At 39.6% G+C, this 19,174-nt stretch overlaps 3 protein-coding genes and 1 long non-coding RNA gene across 7 annotated transcripts; 2 read left to right on the top strand and 2 right to left on the bottom strand.

The window, feature by feature from the left end:
- The first annotated feature begins 3,404 nt into the window (after positions 1-3,404).
- Positions 3,405-8,679, top strand: LOC117648153. Of its 4 annotated transcripts, XR_004587865.1 has the most exons (10): positions 3,405-3,553; positions 4,190-4,427; positions 4,541-4,651; positions 4,736-5,080; positions 5,556-5,753; positions 5,844-5,953; positions 6,163-6,389; positions 7,013-7,115; positions 7,235-7,292; positions 7,372-8,679. It is a non-coding gene; the product is annotated as an uncharacterized LOC117648153 (long non-coding RNA). The 4 variants fall into 4 exon arrangements; XR_004587863.1 differs by having other exon boundaries at positions 3,405-3,564; positions 7,013-7,292; XR_004587864.1 differs by having other exon boundaries at positions 4,736-4,861; positions 7,013-7,292; positions 7,372-8,678.
- Positions 8,680-8,933: 254 nt separating this feature from the next.
- On the bottom strand, positions 8,934-10,271 carry LOC117648145. The gene is made up of 2 exons (XM_034390396.1): positions 9,844-10,271; positions 8,934-9,759 (listed from the first exon to the last, which is right to left on the bottom strand). The coding sequence occupies exons 1-2, from the start codon at positions 10,095-10,097 to the stop codon at positions 9,657-9,659; spliced, it is 357 nt and encodes a 118-aa protein (XP_034246287.1). The 5' UTR covers positions 10,098-10,271; the 3' UTR covers positions 8,934-9,656.
- A 783-nt stretch (positions 10,272-11,054) lies between these two features.
- On the bottom strand, positions 11,055-13,331 carry LOC117648123. The gene is made up of 6 exons (XM_034390370.1): positions 13,303-13,331; positions 12,799-13,116; positions 12,397-12,718; positions 12,089-12,319; positions 11,655-12,003; positions 11,055-11,567 (listed from the first exon to the last, which is right to left on the bottom strand). The coding sequence occupies exons 2-6, from the start codon at positions 13,110-13,112 to the stop codon at positions 11,317-11,319; spliced, it is 1,467 nt and encodes a 488-aa protein (XP_034246261.1). The 5' UTR covers positions 13,113-13,116; positions 13,303-13,331; the 3' UTR covers positions 11,055-11,316.
- Positions 13,332-13,597: 266 nt separating this feature from the next.
- LOC117648146 (pollen-specific leucine-rich repeat extensin-like protein 2) lies at positions 13,598-18,508 on the top strand. The gene is made up of 18 exons (XM_034390397.1): positions 13,598-13,724; positions 14,255-14,557; positions 14,640-14,756; positions 14,832-14,951; positions 15,027-15,182; positions 15,258-15,377; positions 15,453-15,548; positions 15,692-15,724; positions 15,801-15,869; positions 15,953-15,979; positions 16,065-16,172; positions 16,254-16,304; positions 16,400-16,505; positions 16,584-16,609; positions 16,856-16,889; positions 17,241-17,288; positions 17,359-17,459; positions 18,243-18,508. The coding sequence occupies exons 2-18, from the start codon at positions 14,258-14,260 to the stop codon at positions 18,348-18,350; spliced, it is 1,620 nt and encodes a 539-aa protein (XP_034246288.1). The 5' UTR covers positions 13,598-13,724; positions 14,255-14,257; the 3' UTR covers positions 18,351-18,508.
- The last annotated feature ends 666 nt before the right edge of the window (positions 18,509-19,174 follow it).

Below are 19,174 nucleotides of genomic sequence, written 5' to 3'. Positions count from 1 at the left end.
CACTTAGCCAGCAAAGACACGAGAGGTACAGCAAGAGAATGAAATGTTTCAAATAGTGAAGCAGCAGTACCTGTTCAGATAAGAGTTGACACAATCGCCCTCCAGCAATCTTTACCTGGAAATAGGAAACTGCTACTCTGCAAACCTAGCACCATGCAGGCGCCTCGATTCAGGATGTTAACTGGAACACTGACTCCAATCGCAAACTATGACATAAAGACGAGACAAGATTGACAACTACATTAAGTCACACAAGATAAAGCAATGAGAGCCAGTCAAGACACTTCAAGACAGCAATGCAACAATGCACAACACAGTGATGGCAAACAAACAAACAATTTTAAAAAAAGCTGTACAGCAGGCCCATTTCAGTACAGAACATTCACAATATGAGAGCAAAGACAGACATGATAAAACAAGCCAAGCAAATTGACCAACAATCACACAGATGACAAGAGCATAGCCACAAGTACACTAGCATCGCAAGACAATTCAATCATACAAACAGAGCATGAAGGAAGGCAAACGAAAATCCAATCGAGGTAAAACAAAAGTAACAGACAATACAATTTCCGAGAGGCACAAACAGTTGGGTCAACAGAAACGGCATAGAGTGAACACATTTCATAAATGAGGATAGAGGCAAGCAAACACTTAGGCAGCAAAGCCACAAGAGATCACAGAAGTTTCACATTGACGCAAGCACACAGAAACAGTCAAGATAACAAATGCATCACCCAATACGATCCAAAGAGCAGACTGACGAAAGACACTGACGCTCATTAACACAAAGACAGAGACGGAACAGATATCAAAGCAAAATGTACAGTAACATATTCACAATGCAAAGTCGCGGGCAGGACAGACATCCAAGCAACAAAACCAAGTTCAAAGGAATGGCCACTTTGTGAAAACAGCATTTCGGGCAAAAAGTAAAGAAGCACCGAGAGCTGGCGCTGAAATCTGCAGCACCAAGGCACTGAAATAGGAGGGAAGTTGGAGGGCACAGACAGAATTAGAGGAGCTATAAGAATGAAACGGTTACTTAGCTTTTAGCTGGGTGCAGGGATGAAGTTTCTTTGAAGAGGGCAACAGTACACTCTAAAAAAAATGCTTCTTAAATTTCATAATCTGGATTTGAAGTTATTTGTAGAACAATGGATCTTAAATTTCATATCCAAAAAGTTCTTAAATTTCATAACTTGCTGTTCTAAACTTTCAGAAGTGGTTTATGAAATGTAAGAACTAATTTATTAATTTTTTAGAATCAATTGGTTTTGAAAATTCACATTTGGTTCTGAATCTCTACAACCAATATTATGAAACATGATAATAGTTTCATTACTGCCCACAAAATGTATAAATAAAAAATAATAATAAATAAAACCTTTATCCCTTTTTTAATGAATATGTTACAAATGATGAAATCTCAGAAAGCTATGATTTCTTTTTCACACTCAGTATTATCGCAAATCGTTGCAGCTGGCCAACGGAAATAAGCATTGTACTGTAGTGCAGTCGACGCTGTTAACAGTCAGAGGCGCAGCAGTGCATAAGATCCAGATGCACTTTAGGGAAACTCGGTCGACACGCAGAAACTACTTTGGGGACGAGGATGAAAGAGGAGAAGCGAATTGACATAATACGCCACCCACACGTTCATCGCCCGTCCCTACAGTTAAGAAGATGGAATAACAGCACTCAGTAACACCGCTTTTGGCGAAAACACGTCCTTTTTCCGAGGGTCGCCAAAATAGCTTGTAACTCTTGAACACGAGTGGTGGCTGTTCGGCACCACAAGCAACACTTTAACTGCACTCTACGCACTACGCGCACTAACGGTACATAGCGAAACAAAATTGATGACGCGAACTTGCGGTGACGCGGACGCGAACTGGATACGCTGTGCACAGCACTGGAGACAAAGACACACTAAAAGTGACGCAGTGTCGCCGAAATCCCGTGTGGCCGAGGGATTACGCGACCCCTCGCCGTGCACAGGTAGCTTCGGCTTCGGCCGGCAGGCCGGCGAGCGGTGATTTTCCGTGGAAGCAGCGCCGACTCGGCTCGGGGCGGCTCGGCTCGGCCGGCTCGGGGCGGCTCGGCTCGGCTCGGCTTGGCCGGCTCGGCTCGGCTCGGCTCGGCCCGGAGGACGGTGGCCGGTCAGGCATTGCAAGGGACGCGATTTGCAGCCTCTTGGGAAATACTACACACAAATTTTGAACATGCATTAACTGGAGCATGCCTGCAAGTACGCTCCAACAAGCGCATGCCCGCCAAGCATGCACTAACTAGTGCATCATGCCATGTACACGCGAACTGAAGCAGACAGCTCTCCATACCTCTCATTAATGTAATAACTGTATGCACTAAAAAGTAGTAGGCATACGCTAGCAAAAGCGTGCTTGCTCCAGTTAGTGCATAAAATGTACGTTTTTCAGTTTGTAGACCGCCCCTAGGACTCCTACCTTAGCGGTTCGGAAAATGTTAACACATGCCGATAAAAATGAAAACTTCACCTCTTTATTAATTTAACCATGAATAAAGGACTAGGCAGCAGGACTAAACGGTTAAAAATTTCAGAACCTTGCTCTAAAATCGGCTAGCGTTATAAACTTTCAAAGCGAAAATCTAGATTTTAAGAACCAGAGTTATAAGTCACTCTGTTCTAAAAGTTTATAACCAGTTAATCTTAAAATCCATAACCCAAATCTTAGGTTTCATAACACGATCTTAAATTTTATACGAAGGTTATAAAAATTGAGGTTTAGAACGTGATTATGAAATTTTAGACTCCTTTGGATATGAAATTTCATAATTTTTTTTAGAGTGTAGAGACGAGGCTGCCGTGGTGCCTTTCTTAACCTCAACAGCTGCACAGCGAAACCTTCCCGGCTGCCAATCATCGTATGGCACGATGAAATGAGGGACATGGAACTGAAATCATACATAACATACGATGAACACCGGTGAAAAGGCGAAATACGGTCTGTTTTGAAACGAGAGGTTTGAAGAGTTCGTGGGACTTACCTCAACACTATTTCTTCTCGAAGCAAAGTGGTTCTGTGCGCATTTGAAACAGAAAGTGAAGAATGTTGTTCACGCGTTCGTTCATTCTCCTTTAACAGCACAATTGAGAAATAATCCGGTTACTTAGATTTCTAAATCAAGACCGTTGACCGTTCGCAAGTTCAAACGTGCCGAGCCGTTACGATGCGCTGCGTGTTAGCCAACTGTTGTCCGATGAAGTTCATCTGTGGCCGCGTTATTTATTGTGGCACTATGGAAAAGGACCTGTAAGTATTAACAAAACCAATTAATTTTAAATTATTTTTCAGCTCTCTGAGGATTTTATGACCCAATTGCGTCTTGTTCAATTATTTTCTTTCGAAAAGTGGCGTACGTTGGTACAGCCACTGCCTGCCAACATGGCGGGCCGACCGACGACCGAAAACAACAACATTGTCTGTCGGGCCAGCAGAGCAGAAAATAGGTGCATAATCCAAAGTAATAACTTCTACTGTCAAATTTATTTTAAAGCTCCATTGAAAAGGTACACAGTAGGTAATGAGAATATTTCTTGCATCTGATCGGGAACTATTTACCGTGAATCAGACGATATTGTCGCTTCTTTCGAATTCACTTCTGCTTTCTGCAGTGGTTAACTAATAACAATCTACTTGATATTGAACTTGTTAAATTTGTTTTAATCTTCTTCGTCTCACTGTGATGAATGTGCGACGACAATCAGATATTCATAAAGCGCTCGTGCTATTGATTATTTCCTCTGTGGACCGCGTCCCCGACGCGTCTGCTCGTTTTGTTTAAGCTCCATCTTTGTGGAGGTTATGCGAACTACCTTAAGAATTCAGGGTTATATTATTTCCTTCACGCTGTCACTATGTAATTTTGAAATAATGTGGAATGTTTTAAGATTGGTGTGAGGCCTGTAGGGTTATGTCCTACACATTGAGGCTAGACTCAAGGCTGTGCTCGATATGACATAATAGTGGCTTTCTGGATTTCCTTCCTCAAGTACAAAGCATGGGATAAGCTGTTGATATTTGCACACCCGTAGTTCGTTTCTACTGCAATGTCACTGAGATATTGTCTGTAGTTCTAGTTTATGAAGTGAAAAGTGTTACTTGTCACCAAGGTAATAACTGTATCTTTTTGTTTCATGTTTCAGTCCTCATCCAGCAACTCTCCCTATGATTATCAAAGGGTACGTTAAGATGATGTGTATTGAAGCATATCCTGTAGTGTGCTCCATGTGTGGATCACCATTTCCCACCCATATCCCGTTAAGTGACAAGCTTGGATGCAGGCGAGCAAGTTTAACATTAGAAGTCAAACTGCTGCGAGAAAAGGTTCAGGTTGTCAGATGGTAAACTCAGACGGCTTCCAAGCAGTGCCAGAATTAAAAGGTAAAACAATTCTTCTGAACTTGTATGTGTCTTAATGCTTATTCAAGTGTAGAATAATTTAGTAATCGTTTTTGCCTTTGTTAATTATTATTTTGGTCTGTTCTATTGTATAGGTGATCTGTTGGTCATGTTCAAACTATCATGGATAGAGACATGGAGAGAGAGAGAGAAACAGAGAAAGAGAGCCTCAATTGAGAATGAAACTCTCGCCTCCTCGTGTAATGGTAGGTTGCTAACATACCTGTCGCCTCAATGGCATATGCCACTGAAATGATTCTGTTTGTTTTTAAGTGTCTTGTTTGTTGTAGCTGATGTATTACTGCCATTGCAACTGCACTCATGGCTTCTGTGGGGAAGTCAATAAATACAATCATGCTGCACAGAATCCTTATCCACTTTGCTAGTTTCTGTGTGTGTGCATGGTGACTTAGTCTGTGAGTACTTCTCTTTAAAAAACAAAACAAAAAAAACGATTAGGAGTCAATATGTTTCTTTTACAACTTTGAGGTCACATTTTCTTTATATGACCTCGATCCGTATTTCCTGGATGAACAGTGGTGAAGGGCATTCCAAATTACATCTGCTTTTGTTTGTATGGCCCTCTTGGGTGTAACTGGGCGTGGAAAGAAACAAGATCTTCCATCCTCTCATGGGTGAGTGGCTAAGTCGCTTTATGTTGGAGTCTTGTCTATTTCAGTATGGCATGCAATGCAATGTCTGCAGTGTCTGACATTAACAACAGTTCTCAGTTTTTCTTTTCTGCAAAAGCCTGTTGGTTTGCTGAGAATTCTTTTTTAGTGGAAGGCGGTTTTCAAAATGAATGCTTTTGCACCAATGTTCTTTGTTGAACTGAGCAAAACTGAAATCATTGTTGAAGGCAGTTCAGCCACCAACTTGTACTACTGTCATAAGGAATCTTCATGAGTTTCTCTGTCTCTGTGATGTGCATGAAATGTCAACTGCGTTACTCAGCTGTTCTGGCAAACAATTTAGTCTGTATAATTACGGCATTTCTTTGATGTGTTCTGTAGCAGGTGGCATGTTTTGCGATAATAACCTTTTCTTCTCCCTTTGTCCTGGTTTATTAAACTCTGATAAATGTCCTGTCTTGCTTTATATTTGTTGCAGTCTCAGAGATTAATTGCAGCGAGCTTGTGCAGCCTTGATCTCCTAGCTGCCTTTAACGGTTCTCTGCTGACAACAGAGTGTGCTTTTTTGGCATGGAAATGTGAGACTTTAAACCATGGCTTACACTGCATTCCAGTGTAATGTTTATTTCAAAAATGTGGCCCTTATCTCATCCACATTTTTCCTTTTCTATTTATGGTAACTAATCTGAGTAACACTGCATATTTATATTCAAAACAATCTTTTCAATGTTTCACCTTTGTTTATTTATTTATTTCCCCTTTACAGGAGATCTTCTGGTCTGCTTTGTCAAAATGTTCATCCTCTGGTGCTCTACGTCAAACAAGAGGTCGTCTCCCCACTGAACTAGAGGCTGTCAGAGTCCGTTCCCTTTGTGTGTAAGTAAATTTGTTATAATTGCTGTTACTTGCTGTTGAGATTAATGTGATGCCATTGCAGTTTATCTTGGTTTTTAAAAGCACCAGCTGAACATAAATCATTTCTCCCTTTATTACTACAACACTGGACAGCATTTACCATGCTCCTGTTTCATGTCAACTTTCATGTCTCTTCGGTACTAAATTTTAATTTTTCATTTTTTCCTCAGGTGTCTTGGTGTGCATGGAGAATTTTTCATAGAGGTCTCAGCAGTATACCCATTTGCTTTGAGAGCCATGCAGCCTTTGTGTCAGGCAGAGAACTTCATGAAGGAATATGCCTTATATTCTTATTTTGATTTGTTACTAAGCAATGCTCCATTCAATGAGACTTTCTGCTTTAATTTTTCTTCTTGAGAACTTATGGCTCTATGAAGACCCAAATTTGTATCACAAGGTAATCACATTATAATTCTAATTGAGTTTATTATGTATAGCGCATGCTTGGAACATGCTAAGAGTAAACACTTTAGTTGGCAGAACAATTTTGTTTGGATATGTTTCTGTGTGACGAGAACTTGGTAATTGCTATACTTTCTCTGTCATTTGAACTGCCATGCCTGTAGAGAGAGTGAATACTATGCCACTTATTGTTTGTTTGTTTGTCTTCAATTCTTTCCATTTCATTTCTCTTTTCCATCCCAGCATAGTTTATGAGTTGGAAGCTCTGGTATTCATCAATGAAAAAGGACCTGAAATTGCATTTCAAAGGAGCTTCATCATGAATCTTGTCTTTCTTTACCCGCACAATTTTACTGACTCTGGTTCTCCAACTTTCACGTTCCTATTTGGGCTTTCTGTGGTTCATTATATCTGCCTTTATTTGCATTGAATCTGTTGCGTTGCCATCATGCTGCCCACGACATCTTTTAATTTTCTGTTACCTGTTGGCCTTAGTTTTTATATAATCTTGCGTCGTGCATTGTGGCGACACTGAAACTGATTTGTGCTCTCTCTCTGCTTTCAAATTTTTTCTAACTAGTATGGGAACTAATAAATTCTTTTATTCTTTTCAAACAGGTGAAGAAATGAGAATCCAGAACCTGTTTCAAAAAATGGATTCATCTTGTGTCTATGTTGCGACAATTTATCCTCTAATCTCTTATCAGCTTCTTAAAAGAAGGTCTATTTAATTTCCTAAATCTTTATTGTAATGTAGTGTTCGTATCTTATTTGTTGTAATGCTGACTTTCTCTTCATGCAATGTCAATTACTGTTATGCCTCTGATGGTCCTGACCCAGTGGAATAGAAGAAAAAGGAAAACACCATTTCAAGACAAGGAAAGCATCCTGTATGCTGGTTGGTACTTTTTTTGTTTTTGTATTTTACACTCACTGTTGGTAACTTGTTCTTAACTATGTAATTTCATCTTTTACAGCACTGGTCGCAGCCAAGGAATTCCAACTGTAAAGGATAGAAGCTTCACAACACCAAGAGAACAACTCCACCTCTCACTTTTGATCCCTTGTTCGAAGACTGGGCTTATATGCATGAGCAGTTTCTTGCTCATGATAAAAGTTCCCTTAGCATTATTTGGTTGAATGAATCGAAGTTGTACTCAAATGTTTTCTCCCAGTTTATGCCATTCCATGTTCTCACACTCTCTTCATTAATCTAAATTTTCAGGCAAATACTTTTGCTCGCGTTATTTTGATTTTACAAAATCTTATTATACGCGCATTGTATTGTATGTGACACGTTGGAATGGATTCACTGGCCAAGAGACTATTTGAGCAGTAGACGGGAAGAATGAATCATTCTTACTTTTGAAATGTCTAGTGACAACTTTTGCAATGACCCTACTCCATCTTTGTGGCACCTTTTAATTTGCCTGTTGTCGCCAGTCTTGTAGCAAATGTTTGAAAAATGCCATTTATTATTATTATATTCCTAATTTCCAAATTTACACATGACTGTTCAACTGTTTTTTGGCATACCTGCTGCCTTGCGAAGCACAAGATCCATGCCAAGTAATTGTGCTAGTGCTGTGAGTTATTTTATTTAATAGTTGTCAACTAGATGTAACACAATCTCACCCCAGGCCAGAATTTAATTTGCTTTTAGTTTCTTATACTGTTTAAACCAGCAATGATGACCCTTTGATGGCCCTTGGCAGTTCTAATTTAATGGTATGGTGTATGTGTGTACATCTTGTAGAATTGTATTCTTCACACATATCAATTGTAACTATTTTAGTAACCAGGGTGTGTTTGGATTTGTTTCTTTGGAGTACCTAAATGATTTCAGCAGTGTAAAATTTGAATATTAATTATTGTCATATATCTTGGATGAATTTGCTGCTCAATTTTATTTTGTGGATTTGACTTCTATTCCATATTAAATAAGCAATCTGCTCTGAAAGTTTGTGGACTTTTCCCTGTCTGGCTATGAAGTTTCACAGTGGCTTGCTCGCAGATGTCGGCCTAAGCTTAGTGAGTTTTGGCACAGTTTTGTTATTGTTTCAAGTCCTTGTAGTCAAGTCCTTTTTTCTTTTTTTTTTTTTTTTGGTGGCTGTTCTTCTAGCAACATTTATATTTGTTAACGATTTGCTCAATAGTGCTGTTTTTAACTGTGGGCATTGACGTCATCCTTCCTCAGGCTTTATGTCTAGTTCAAATTTGTACTCTGACAGCAGAAGGTACGACCATCAAATAAAGCATACTGAAGTATAAAGTCCCTTTCATTTAATTGCCCATGACTTTTCTTCTTTGGCTAACACAGGCTATGGAGGCTTGACTCAAGCAACCATCTCTTGTATGCAAATGTAACAGGAGTTTAAAGAAATATATTCAGATGACAGTTGTGTATTCATGTCACTTTTAATCAAAATTTCGTCATTGAATTGACAAACATGACAAATACAGAAGTGATAATTAACACAATAAAAGAAAGGTAGAAAACTGCGACAGAGAGCAGAACTTTTTCTTAGCATAGAACGAATAAAAGCATTTAAAACACCAAAGTTCTTAGGACAGTGTCACAAAATTAGAGAAATGCGGAGAGCATAGCAGCACCACAAAGTTAGATGAGAAGTAAACAAATATAACTAAACACAGTAGTTAAAGAAACTCACAGCAAAAAATTCTTCAAGATCATTGCTGTCTGAGCTAAAGCGTTCATCAAAATTTCGTCATTCAAACTGACAAACATGACAAATACAGAAGTGATAATTAACACAATAAAAGAAAGGTAGAAAACTGCGACAGAGAGCAGAACTTTTTCTTAGCATACAACGAATAAAAGCATTTAAAACACCAAAGTTCTTAGGACAGTGTCACAAAATTAGAGAAATGCGGAGAGCATAGCAGCACCACAAAGTTAGATGAGAAGTAAACAAATATAACTAAACACAGTAGTTAAAGAAACTCACAGCAAAAAATTCTTCAAGATCATTGCTGTCTGAGCTAAAGCGTTCATCAAAATTTCGTCATTCAAACTGACAAACATGACAAATACAGAAGTGATAATTAACACAATAAAAGAAAGGTAGAAAACTGCGACAGAGAGCAGAACTTTTTCTTAGCATACAACGAATGAAAGCATTTAAAACACCAAAGTTCTTAGGACAGTGTCACAAAATTAGAGAAATGCGGAGAGCATAGCAGCACCACAAAGTTAGATGAGAAGTAAACAAATAAGTCAAGATGTTGACATAGCCTGCACTTAAAGGTCAGCTGCTGAGGCAGGGTAGCTTGACATTCTAGCCCTGAGCATCGCTGATCTCATCTGAGAAAATGATACGAGGGCTACCACTGCTGCACTAAACCTGAAACACAACAGAAGCACCATAGGTTAAAGTCTCACTATAATTTTGAAGCGACATTCTATGTAAGAAATCAAATAAACTAACTTCGCGCACTCTTCGTCAAAAATTGTCTTCAGCGGCGTGTTTTCGGGTAGTTTGCATCTGTTCATTATAGTGTTTTTCAAAGCCATCACATCTGAAAGCTGTTGGTCCCGTTCATGGTTGTGGGCAGAAGTGTGAACTAATACAGCACGGCCTTGACATCCTCTTTGCATACATTTGAAAAAGACGGAACCGTCGGCTCCGCTGCGGATCCGACGATACATGAATCCATTCGCAGCAACTGAATTCTGCGGCATTTCTTCAAATTTATCAAATTTGGCTGTTTTCGTGTGTAGCCCGCGAAACTGCGCAACAGATTCATTCGATTCAACTTTCACACGGCCTTGCACACCGATAGTCGACTTAAGCCAGGCGAAAGAAGAGGAAAAAAATAATTTTCCCGAACATGGCGGACGGCCGCCGTCATCTGCTAGGACCAATGAGGTGCGGGCCGCCATGTTCGGGAAGGTATTTTCTTCCTCTTCTTTCGCCTAGCTCAAGTCGTCTATTGATCGAAACCGATACACAAGAAGAGCCGAGAGCCGGGTATTCCCTCCCATCGTTGCCATACTTCGACAAATCGTTGTAGCGCGTTATGGCTGGCTCTCACAACCGATTTTCCTAATAGGTTTTTTTTTTAAAAAAATTCAAATTAATAAAGAAACATCTTGATGTATGGTGATTATTCCTTATTTTTTCAGGTGTTAGGTATATTAATACGTGCCACAAAGATGGAATAGGGTCATTGCAAAGGTTGTCACTAGATATTTCATAAGTAAGAATGATTCATTCTTCCTGTCTACTGCTGGAAGAAAATTTAAAAATTTGATAAGAATAAACCTGATCTGTTTTGTTTCCACCAGATCTTAAAACTGTTCAGTCAATTTGTTCGTAACGATGGGCATGAAGTTGCTTGTTTAATTTTGTGTGCACCTTGCATAATTGGTAATAAATTTTTCTGTGAACCTTGGACAATTGTAATGAATCTGTCAAATTGCTTATAAGCAATAAATTCGCTTGTTATTTCTTCTCTGTTTCCAAGCTTATCAGCAATAATGCATTGGGTGAACGTTATAGAATAAAAAAAATAGACAAGAAGACTGAGTTGAGACAGTGAAATTTTAGACCAAAACTAGGGAGGTATCACCCTACATTAAAGGCACACACAGTCATGATTCAAACTAGAAAAAAACAAAAGCAAATATTTTGTCCAATTTTAATTCTCAATCATTCTTAATTCTCAATCTGCAGCCAGCACTAACTCCATGCATGTAAAAATAATCTGGCTTGAAGCCTCACATGGACGACATTGGATGCTAGTGGTTAAAAAACTATACTTTCTTACAATCTCTGTTGTACAGAGAAGCAAACATAATAGTTATAGTGTTATGTGAAACAAATCAAAGGCATAAAAATTCAGAAAACCTAAGTCAGTTAAAAGAAATTGCTACAACAGAAACATGTTCAAAATGTCACCTACTGCTGCCTTCGTGGATGTCTCTGTAGGAAGTCTTCGATAATGTTGTCAACCAGATGAGAGGCTTCCCTCAGGAACCTAGCAATAGCTGCATTAATGTTTCCATGAGGTCGTAACAGTTGGTTACCCAATCGTGCGATCCGCTGGTCTTGGAAAATGCTGCTCAGCTTTCTTCCACGATTGACTCTTAGGCCCCTATCTAATCCTAGAATGTTGTTGTTGGATCTCTGCTCTAATCGAACAAGTCCCTCTGTAATATGTAGAAACACAGCAATTGCAAAAACTGTATTCAGAACTCATGGATGTGATAAATTTACTTCCCACCAGTTGCAATTACCTAGGAAATTGAAGACCATAGCATGATTCCCAACTTCATCATTCAGACTTTTGTTCCCAGACTCTGCAGCATTGTTGGTCCTCTGCTCTGAACCAAAGACACACATTCGATTCCTGCGTACTTCTCGCCTGATCCAAGAGTTCCAGACATAAACCAGATATGGCCTCACTATCCTGAAAATGTAAGGCCCTTCCTGCCTTGCTCTCCTCAGAAGTATGAGGTACCCTGGCACAATCCGTCGTCGAGGCAACAATGCGAGGCAAATGCACTCCCTAACTATTTGCCTGACTTCCCCGATGTCTCTCACATATCTGAGCATATCAAGCTCAGCCAGTTGCTGCATATGATCCTGAAATACATTTGCTTCAGTTAAAAAATGAACAAAAAGAAAATTTTTCTTCAAATGGACAGAAATTAGGCAAAGATTTACTCACTCGGCCAAGGTGCCAGTGACAGCCCTGAGTGTGGACTCCAAACACAATGTGCCATGCATTCTGCTCTGCATCTTCGAAATCAGTAATGACACGCTGAAGGTCAAATTCCTGATCCATCAAATTAAGCAGAAGGTGCAACACAGCTATGTAAGCATTTTCAGTCTTTCTGGACATGAGGGCCCATGCCAATGGTATAATTGTGTTGTCCCAAACACCAAGAATGCACCAAACCTACAAACAGATGTAAAAATAAACCTTAATTTATCTTTCATTATTTTATGTAAGTGGATTTGAACCCTGGAAAGTACCTGAGCTGCAAAGTTCCTATTGACTGGCACTGAATCAAAAGTTCCATCTGCATGGAGAACATGAAATGTCTTCAATTGCTGTAACATCCTATTGGAGACAAACAGAATGTGATGCTCTCCATCAGCATCATCTACTGAACCACCGTAGATGTTGTCATTACCATCATGTGATAATGTAAGAACACGGTGCTGATTATCTTGCAGTAGTGCTGTTAGCTCACGCAGATTGTTAGGGTGATGAGGATACCTTCGCATGCGAGCTTGTCTCATGGGGGTCCTCATGCGTGCATAGGTGACTCTGGCTGCTACTTCTGGATGAAAACTGATCACAACAAAGGGCACATATTAGGTTTTTATAAATCCAAACCACACCTCTGCAAGGGAATAATTCAAAACGCGTACCCGCGACTCTCTTCCAATATAATTCGTGTGAAGGGAACGTAGTCCAAATTTTCACATCTCTGCAAAATATTGCGTCTCAAGGCCATCTCGTCCGCATAATGAGGGTCAGCTTCATGATTGTGAATGCCAGTAAGGACGAAGCCTGTCATCGGGTCGTAGGAAGCTCGCCCGTAACAACCTCGCGCAGCACGGACACATTTATAATAAATTGTCCCTTCCCGGCGATCACTTTCATGAAAGTAAAACCCGTTTTCAATATGATAAAAGAAGGAATTCGGGCGCGTTCCTGGTTCTCTAGCAACATTATGTGCCATCTTCCTGTCGACAAAGAAACATAACCTGTTAAGAAGATAGAAGCATAAGGGTTATGCAAATTGAAGCAATTCTCCACGAACTTAAGAATTGAGCAGTTTCATGTTACAAAGAAGAAATTTCGTAGAAATAAAGAAAATTTAATCGCCAACAGCTTCTTCTTAAGAAAATCGGAAAATTAGCAGCACTTACGAATGCACTGCGTGGAGGGTGTGGAAGGGAAGGACACAAACAGGGAAACAAAAACGAAACCAATAAATATTATGTACAGCAGTCCTGCGTATAAGGCTTCAGTTGGGTTCCCGGTTATTTCTCAGCAATTAAAACTAAAATATTGAGAAGTAAGTATGATGTCTACTTTAAAGAAATAAAAGGAAGAGATCCTCAGCCATTTATGATTGTATAATTAACGTTATTTCAGAAATTGGAACAAGTTCCGAAATCAAATTTGAGATGTTTAGTTGGTGGTACTGGGTTCTTCCTGCGCAGGCTCCGCCATCTCCCAACCATTTCCGTTCCAGTCGTCGTTGCCAGGTTCTCGAGTCCTACAATTCTGTTCTACAGTAGGTTTTCAGCCGGTTTTCAGCAGGTGTTCAGAACACTTCATAGTTCAGGTACATCTCAGACTGTTCGTCGCCTCATTTGTCATGATAGTATAGAATGTGGTATGTCTTCAAAGCTAGAAATAAGGTTGGAAAACGGGAGAGGGCAGGAGCGGGCGTGACGAGCCTGAGCCGCCAATCGGCAGGTTAACTCACCACGCGGCTTTGCCTAAACAACCACCTTGTAAGAGAATATTCGTGTAAATTTGGGAAGTTTTCAGCCCTTTCATTGGAAATTAATTCACAGAGGATTAAGGTTAAAGGAGAGTATTTCGCTTCCCCCTTTAAATCCGACAGACTATCATGTATGGTAGGTCCTCCCGCGGGGAAATCGCTGTGAATTTCGGTGTACAAATCCAATGAATTTCAGTAGAAGTTCGATGAACTATAGTCAAAATTCGACGAACTTCGATGAATTTTATTGAATTTCAGTGAATTTTTCAAGTCTTTGATGAATTTTGGTGTACAAATTTGGCTGGAGTTATTTTCCCTTGGGTCCTCCAGGTTGAATGCATGTGAATTTGTCCTTTTTCTCTTCACAGACAATGGATCCCCTGGACCTACGCGTCCTGCGTGCGCCGCGCGCCCCAGTGCCTGAAAGGCCGATGCCGCCGACCCAGCAGCTCATGCCTCAGGTGTCCTCCATTGCTCCTACACCGTTGGATCTATCAAGACCACCCCCACCCATCTCTATTCCTTTTTCAGTTCCACCCCCGTCTTTTTTTTCAATACCACCACCAGTCCTATACCCAGTCCAAACTCCAGCCCATCAGCGTCCACCCCACCTCACCATACCGCTTTTCCCATTCCCACCTCCGCCAATTCACAATTCACAACCACCCATTGTGAGTTTTCTCAACATTTGTAGCAGTTCTCACAGTAGTGAAAGCCAACTCTTTATAAAGTATTTAATGTTTTCTTTTGAAGGCTACTGGGGCTACTGGGCTACCGGGCTATTCCCGTCCCTCAACGAGCTACTATGGACATCAGACAAAACCGCAGCCTGGCCCCGCTGCTGTAGAGGAGGTGAAACCTCTGATGAAGGTAAAAAGAAATTTCTTTGTACCTGTTATTGCTCTTTATTTTTGCTGCCATGCTGAGAAAATTTTTTGTTATCAGGCTACTGGAGAAAACATGTGCGGCTGTTCGCATGTACAGGAGAGGGCTTCACAACAAACTCCCAAACCATTGCCAGGCGCCACTGGGGCACATAGAGGAAGTAACATACCTCTGATAATGGTAAGAAGTAATTTCTCTGTCCCTGTTATTGCAATTAACTTTTGCTGTCATGCTGACATAATTTTTTTTACACAGACCACTGCAGAGATCGTGGGCAGCTCTTCTGAACAGGAACCTCAACCAGGCCCTGCTTTTTTCGGCTATTCCTGTCCCTCAACGAGCTACTATGGACATCAGACAAAACCGCAGCCTGGCCCCGCTGCTGTAGAGGAGGTGAAACCTCTGATGAAGGTAAAAAGAAATTTCTTTGTACCTGTTATTGCTCTTTATTTTTGCTGCCATGCTGAGAAAATTTTTTGTTATCAGGCTACTGGAGAAAACATGTGCGGCTGTTCGCATGTACAGGAAAGGGCTTCACAACAAACTCCCAAACCATTGCCAGGCGCCACTGGGGCACATAGAGGAAGTAACATACCTCTGATAATGGTAAGAAGTAATTTCTCTGTCCCTGTTATTGCAATTAACTTTTGCTGTCATGCTGACATAATTTTTGTTACACAGACCACTGCAGAGAACGTGGGCAGCTCTTCTGAACAGGAACCTCAACCAGGCCCTGCTTTTTCAAAGAAGGGAGAGCCGGCGAAACCAGTGAAAAAGGCATGTACAAATTTATATAGTTTTTGATATTTTCTTTGCTTTTAGCTTTTTAGTTTTGCTGTCTTGTTTACGTGGTAAAGAAGAAACTATTCAGTACTATTTTCCAATATTAATTTTTAAAGTCACTTCTTGAACTGTTGCAGTCTGCCAGTAATGACAGTAGTGCTGTTCCTCCAGTAAGTTTGTTTTACTCTTCATTTTGCTCAGTAACATATTTGATGATTATTTTGTATGTTTACAACTGTTTCATAGGTTGCAATTGCTGGCTGCTCCCGAACACTTCGCAAGAGGAAGGATACCGGTAAACAGGATAAGGAAAATGTAAGTCTAGTTTATAACTCATGAATCTATATTTAGCTTCCTCTTACCATTCATATCCGGTCCTGGTTTTTCTTGTCCTTCAGGAAAAAAGATTTGATGAAATTCTGAATGTAAGTTGAATTGATTTGTACCTCTTGTATGTTGTTGTTCCCGCAGAAAATATTAAACTGTCTAACATGCAATTTTTGTGTACAGCTCCTTGCGGATGACGATGACGATGACGATGCGGAGGAAGAGGTGACCAAAGGAGACAAAGAAAGCAAAGCCCCCAAGAAAGGGGCACAACCCAAGAAGGGCAAAAAAGTAGGTTCACCCTTTCTAAATTTTAGCCTTACGCTCATTTAAAATAATCCTTTAAACAAGTATCTTCTCGTTTCATTCTAGGTAGAGACCAAAGCTCCGAAACAGAAGAAGCTTAAACTTTCGAAATTGCTAGTAAGTATGCTAGAATGCCATTTCAGTTTGATGTGAAGTTTAATTGTATTATTACTCATACTCATCGCTTATTTTCTTCCTCTCATTTTCTTCAGCCTGAAAATGAGTCTGATCAAGATGATCCAGAACCCGCTGAGGATGATGACGACTTTGAGCCTCGCAAGAAAGCGAAGAAAGAGGTGCCTGCTGCCATCAAATTCTGTAAGTACATTTTGGTCTCATTTTCCTAGTATGGTTGCTTTGGTTGTAGTTTTAATTTTGTCTTCTTTTTTCCTCAAGTGGACAGGAAAGAAGATGTTGAAACAGTAAGCGCATTAATGCATTGACTTGCTGTGCCTTGGAAGTGGAAATCTGTTAAATGCTTCTTCAAGTTCCACTTGATTCTTAATTTAATTAAATTAACGATTCACTAAACTTTGTCCAAAGTAGACACAAATTTTACTATTTTCTCTTTTAGTTTGTGTTGCGCTTGGCATTGATATGTAAACTAATGTGTCATGTTTACATTATTCTGTGTAGGATTTTGTTGACTCATTTGCTTTTGTTCGCAGATCTGCCTGAGCGAGGAAAGCGAGAGTGATGATGGTAATGTCCGATGTGCTACCTGTGTTATTGGGCTTGAAACTCTTGACAGTGAAACTGAAATCATGAAATGTTACCCATGTGGATGTGCCTGTGCGTGTCTTCCCCATGCATCTGATTGGATTTCAGCTAAAAAAACTTGTTATCAGTGCAGGACTGAAATTTTGCTTTGTGGTGGAATAGACAATGTAAATTTAAGACTCATTTTATCATATATTAAATTAACATTTAAGAACTGTCAATTGAAATTTCTGAAACAGTAAAGACTTGTATAATTCTTGTATAAACATCAAAGTACGATGAGATGTCTAACCAACTTGCATTTTTCTGTTAATGTTGTAAATTTTTTTACAGGTGAAACCATAACTGACACTGTCGCCAACTTGCTTTATGAAAGTGACGGTATGTAATGTTTTTACCATTCCCACCTAATGTTTTCCATATGTTGTTTTAACTCAGGTACTCTTTACAGGTATGGATGGTGTGACTAGGCAATGCATCATCGCCTATTTCCGGTGTTATGAACCAGAACACAAAAGCATTAGGAGGAAGAAACTCCCACCATTGCCACCAGTACACTCTAAAAAAAGTTACAGAATTTTGTATCATTTTTGATGCAGGATTTTGTATCACCTGCATTGGTTACAAATATTTGTATAAGTGATATAGAATTTTGTATCAGATGTGCCGGTTACAAAAAAATGAATCATTTTGGAGCTTGATCCCAGAAATTTGTTACATAAAGGGTTACAATATTATGTTTGTAACATAACTGATACAGAAAATTGTAACTGGATACTAAATTCTGTATCAGAGTTTAAAAACATAATTTTTAACGGCGAAATTGAACAGCAGTGCCCATAGAGACAAGTTAAACTTAGAGTTTTCATGTGCTTTTATTTTTCCCGACTCTGAATAAGAGATGCAGTCTCGTGTATTTTGGGCTGGCAAGGCCTCCGTCCCTTACCACGCGCGCCTCAGGTCACCGGCTACCTGCGCCGCTCCCTCCACGGCGTCCGCACAGCGAAATTTGGTAGCGTGGCGGGCCCCCAAACCCAGATTTTGGGGGTTCGTTTCCCGACTTCTCAGAGTACATCTGGGAAAGTTGTGACTCGAAGGATGGCAAAAGGGCCTTCAATCAGACCCACGGAGACTACGTTCAAAAAAAATTTCTCATTTTGAAGCTTGATTTGGAAGAATAACGACTGTTTACAAATTTTGTAACCGTTACGAAATTCTGTAACCAAGTTACAAAGAAAAAAATTGTATCCATCATGATACAAATTTCTGTAACACATGTTATTGAAAAAGCTGCGTAACCATGTTACAAAATTCTGTACTGATTTTTTTTAGAGTGTAACAGAAGAGGATGAATTGCTGAGGTTAATCAACACACTACAAGAACCAATAAAAAAGAAAATTCTGAATCTCCTGAAAGAGGCTAAGTTAAAACTAAACAACTGATTTAAAAGTGTTGCGAGGTAAGAGTTTCAACCTTTAAGTGTAGGCTATGTCAACATCTTGACTTATTTGTTTACTTCTCATCTAACTTTGTGGTGCTGCTATGCTCTCCGCATTTCTCTAATTTTGTGACACTGTCCTAAGAACTTTGGTGTTTTAAATGCTTTTATTCGTTGTATGCAAAGAAAAAGTTCTGCTCTCTGTCGCAGTTTTCTACCTTTCTTTTATTGTGTTAATTATCACTTCTGTATTTGTCATGTTTGTCATTTTGAATGACGAAATTTTGATGAACGCTTTAGCTCAGACAGCAATGATCTTGAAAAATTTTTTGCTGTGAGTTTCTTTAACTACTGTGTTTAGTTATATTTGTTTACTTCTCATCTAACTTTGTGGTGCTGCTATGCTCTCCGCATTTCTCTAATTTTGTGACACTGTCCTAAGAACTTTGGTGTTTTAAATGCTTTCATTCGTTGTATGCTAAGAAAAAGTTCTGCTCTCTGTCGCAGTTTTCTACCTTTCTTTTATTGTGTTAATTATCACTTCTGTATTTGTCATGTTTGTCAGTTTGAATGACGAAATTTTGATGAACGCTTTAGCTCAGACAGCAATGATCTTGAAGAATTTTTTGCTGTGAGTTTCTTTAACTACTGTGTTTAGTTATATTTGTTTACTTCTCATCTAACTTTGTGGTGCTGCTATGCTCTCCGCATTTCTCTAATTTTGTGACACTGTCCTAAGAACTTTGGTGTTTTAAATGCTTTTATTCGTTGTATGCTAAGAAAAAGTTCTGCTCTCTGTCGCAGTTTTCTACCTTTTTTTTATTGTGT

Source organism: Thrips palmi, unplaced genomic scaffold (genome assembly GCF_012932325.1).
Source record: "Thrips palmi isolate BJ-2018 unplaced genomic scaffold, TpBJ-2018v1 HiC_scaffold_3, whole genome shotgun sequence".
In the NCBI taxonomy this organism is placed as follows: domain Eukaryota; kingdom Metazoa; phylum Arthropoda; class Insecta; order Thysanoptera; family Thripidae; genus Thrips; species Thrips palmi.
The sequence above is the reverse complement of the archived record's forward strand: the minus strand, read 5'-3'. Positions and strand labels throughout refer to the sequence as shown.